The 3,548-nt window shown below is 36.0% G+C and overlaps 1 protein-coding gene across 1 annotated transcript; it reads left to right on the top strand.

Moving 5' to 3' along the window:
- The first annotated feature begins 1,642 nt into the window (after positions 1–1,642).
- LOC114621629 (olfactory receptor 10T2-like) lies at positions 1,643–2,626 on the top strand. The gene has a single exon (XM_028767981.1). The coding sequence runs from the start codon at positions 1,643–1,645 to the stop codon at positions 2,624–2,626; it is 984 nt and encodes a 327-aa protein (XP_028623814.1).
- Positions 2,627–3,548: the final 922 nt, after the last annotated feature.

Below are 3,548 nucleotides of genomic sequence, written 5' to 3' on the forward strand. Positions count from 1 at the left end.
CTTTGTAAACCTTAATTGCTAACCCTACCACATGGTTTCTGAGGATTCCATGAGATAGCACTATCTTACCTCAACATATTTGTGACACATAGTGTTAGCATGAAATATGTGCCCATTTTCTGGCTTAGCTAATAATATATTCTGTACCTAAATCCACAATGCAAATAGAAAATAGTAACTTTTCAAATAAGCAAAATGTAGTTTTGTCTTTTATCATTCTAACTTAATCTTGTGAGTCTTACTAGATAATTTCTAGTAGTATCTCTTTCTCTATTTGTCTTCCATTTCTTCTTTTTCTATTCAACTTTCTTAAAGTTTTTTCCCTTCACCTTTAACAGTAGATGAGGTTAAAAAGACAAATTCTCTAGATAGATTTTTCTGGCAATTTCTTCTCCTAGTTTTCTTTATAGAAAGTATGGCAAAGGAACAGACAAGATAGAACTCTGACTGAGTGAGATTGGTCTGAGGAACTTAAGTTGTTCTTTTCATGACTGAACTTCAAAGACAAATGTTCAACTTCATCAGCTGGAAAAAGTATGTGTGAGTTCTGCTAAAAATGTAAGAAGTCATCAGATCACCTTGACAACATTTTGCAGTTCTGGAATGAGCCTGTGTCTTTGAGATAATGTTAACTTCAGTAGAGTTCATTATATCATCTAAGTATTGAACTAGAAGTATGATGAGACCTTAACTTCCATAAGTACTTAAAAAGTATGCTATGCTTAAAGGACCAATACATTAAAATTGTGGATTTTATTAATTCTCCATGTTCAATTACTATACTAAGATAAGAACCTGGAATTCACACATCTTGATTTCATTTACGCATCAGACTAGGTCATTGGTGCAAAAAACGTTTCTGGAATCAGTAGGTGGTGGAGAACACAAGCAGTAACAGGACCACACTGAAAAAAGTGGAAGTTCCTTTAGAATTCCCTGCTTTATCTCAGCAGAATTTTTAAAAATCATGTTTATTTGAAAATGAGTTATTCAGTTACTGTGTGTATTCTAATATTAGGTTAGTAAACAATGCTGAGGGGCCAGGGCAATATCTGATGAGAAATATCATTTGAAAACTGTGGCATATCAAAATCAAGTGACTGAGACATTTATACTCTCTGTTTTCTTTTGTGCAGACCAAGAAAAGGAAAAAGAGTATTATGGAATGCTTTGTGAGTAGACTCCAAGAAGATATTTGGGGCCATTCTGTTAAGTTTCATGAAGATTTTTACACTTGAATCATTTTCTCAACTCTTAGGCTCCTGGCTTGACTTAGTTAGGCCCATATTTATGCATATACACATACATTTATTTGCTTATTTATTCATGTATGTGCATGTATGTAGTATGTGTGGTGTAAATACATTTCATGGTACATGTGTGAACACATGTGGGAGTCAGTTTTTTCCTTGCATCATGTGGGTACTTGACATTGAACTCACATCATTGGACTTAGCTGGAAATACCTTTATCTATTATTATTTCAACACCTTTACCTCCCCTTTTACAGGCTCCTTTATTCAATTGTTTTATACTAAGTGGCAGTCTTGATTATGTAACTGACAGCATCCTCAGAATCACCATAGAGCCTTGACTTTAAGCACATATCCATCTCTGGGTCAAAATTTCTGCCACCGAGAGGATGGGCAATCACACCATAGTGACCACATTCTTTCTGTGGGGTTTTTCCAGTTTCCCAGAGCTACAAAATCCACTCTTTGCTATGATTTTCCTTTCCCATATGACCATCCTCCTAGCAAATGCATCCATCATGGTGGCCATCAAGGTCAATCACAACCTTCATACACCCATGTACTTTTTTCTCTTTGCCTTATCCTTTTCGGAAACATGCACCACTATTGTGATTTTGCCCCGAGTGTTAGTGGACTTGCTTTCAGAGAGCAAGGCCATCTCTCTTCCTGAGTGTGCCACACAGATGTTTTTCTTCTTTGGATTGGCTGCCAACAACTGTTTCATCATGGCTGCCATGTCCTATGACCGTTACACTGCCATCCACAGCCCACTGCATTATCATATCTTTATGACCCAAAAGATCTGTTTTCAGCTCATAATGGTTTCCTGTGTCATTGGGTTCCTTTGTTCTCTCAGTATCACCTTCACCATATTCAACTTGTCTTTCTGTGACTCCAACACCATCCAGCACTTTTTCTGTGATATTTCACCCTTGGTTCATCTTGCCTGTGATTACACTGCTCATCATGCAATGATTATTTTTATGTTCTCTGTGTTTGTGCTGGTGGGCAGCTTTGTTTTAATCATGATTTCCTATGTCTTCATTGTATCCCTTGTTGTAAAAATGCCTTCTGCACAGGGGAGGCATAAAGCCTTCTCAACATGCTCCTCCCACCTCACAGTTGTATCTATTCACTATGGATTTGCCTGCTTTGTCTACTTGATACCCAAGAACAGTGACTCCTTCCGTGAAGACATGCTGATGGCTGTCACATATACAGTACTGACACCTCTTCTCAACCCCATTGTTTACAGCCTAAGAAACAAAGAAATGCAGACAGCCCTGAGGAAGGTACTAGACAGCATCAATAAAATTTTACCTTGTTTGACAATTAAGAAATCTGAACATTTAAGAACAATTATTAAGCACTGACAACAATAGTGGGGAATTGGATATTTCCATCAGAAAACATTATTTAATGTACAGAGCAATTAAAGTATTATCTAACTGCCTGAATTGTCTTGGTCTCACCATTTTCCTACAGCAAATAGATCATGATTTTAAAGCATTTATGAGAACATGTATACCTTTAACAGATATATCACAATGTTTTGGAACATTATTTTCATGATTTTGGTTGCTTCGGTGGAAAAGAAAATAATTATATTAGCAAGAAAAAATAAAAGAAAATGATAGTAAAGAAAAAAGAAGGCTAGAGATATAAATAGAAAAACAGAAGAGGAAGAAATGGGGAGGGAGGAGTACAATAAATAGAAATTAACAGTGTGATTGGCTGATGAAGGAGAAAGTATAAACTCTTTAAGACAGAACAGAGAATGAGGTATGGTCATAATAATGAAAAATTTAATGTCAACTTAAAAGAATGATTTATTCCTATTAAAAATCACAGCTTAAATATAATGGATATATTCATACAAAAATTAAACTGATAAAAAATCTCCAGATCAACAGAAACCCACTCATTTCCCCATCCCTTCAAATCATCCCTCTGCCCTTGCAGCTTTCTCCACAAAATAAAGTAAAGTAAAATAAATAAAATAAGATAGAATAAAACAAAATCTTGTATTGTCACAGTATGTCATACAGTATACCATTTTGTTCACACATCTTTATTTGTAAATGTTCATTGCAATGGGTCATTGGTCTATTTTGAGGCCTCTGGTTTCCACTACACTATCTATGCTGGATACTCCCAGGGCTTCCTCTAGGATATTTTGTTGTTACCTTGTGTCATAGAGATCCTGCAGCTTTGGATCTGAACAATTGGCCCTTTCACACATTCCAGTAAATCACAGATTGGGTAGATGCTGTGGTGGGCAAACTCAAAGCTTTG

The sequence above is a fragment of the Grammomys surdaster genome, unplaced genomic scaffold (genome assembly GCF_004785775.1).
Source record: "Grammomys surdaster isolate TR1022 unplaced genomic scaffold, NIH_TR_1.0 184, whole genome shotgun sequence".
NCBI lineage: Eukaryota > Metazoa > Chordata > Mammalia > Rodentia > Muridae > Grammomys > Grammomys surdaster.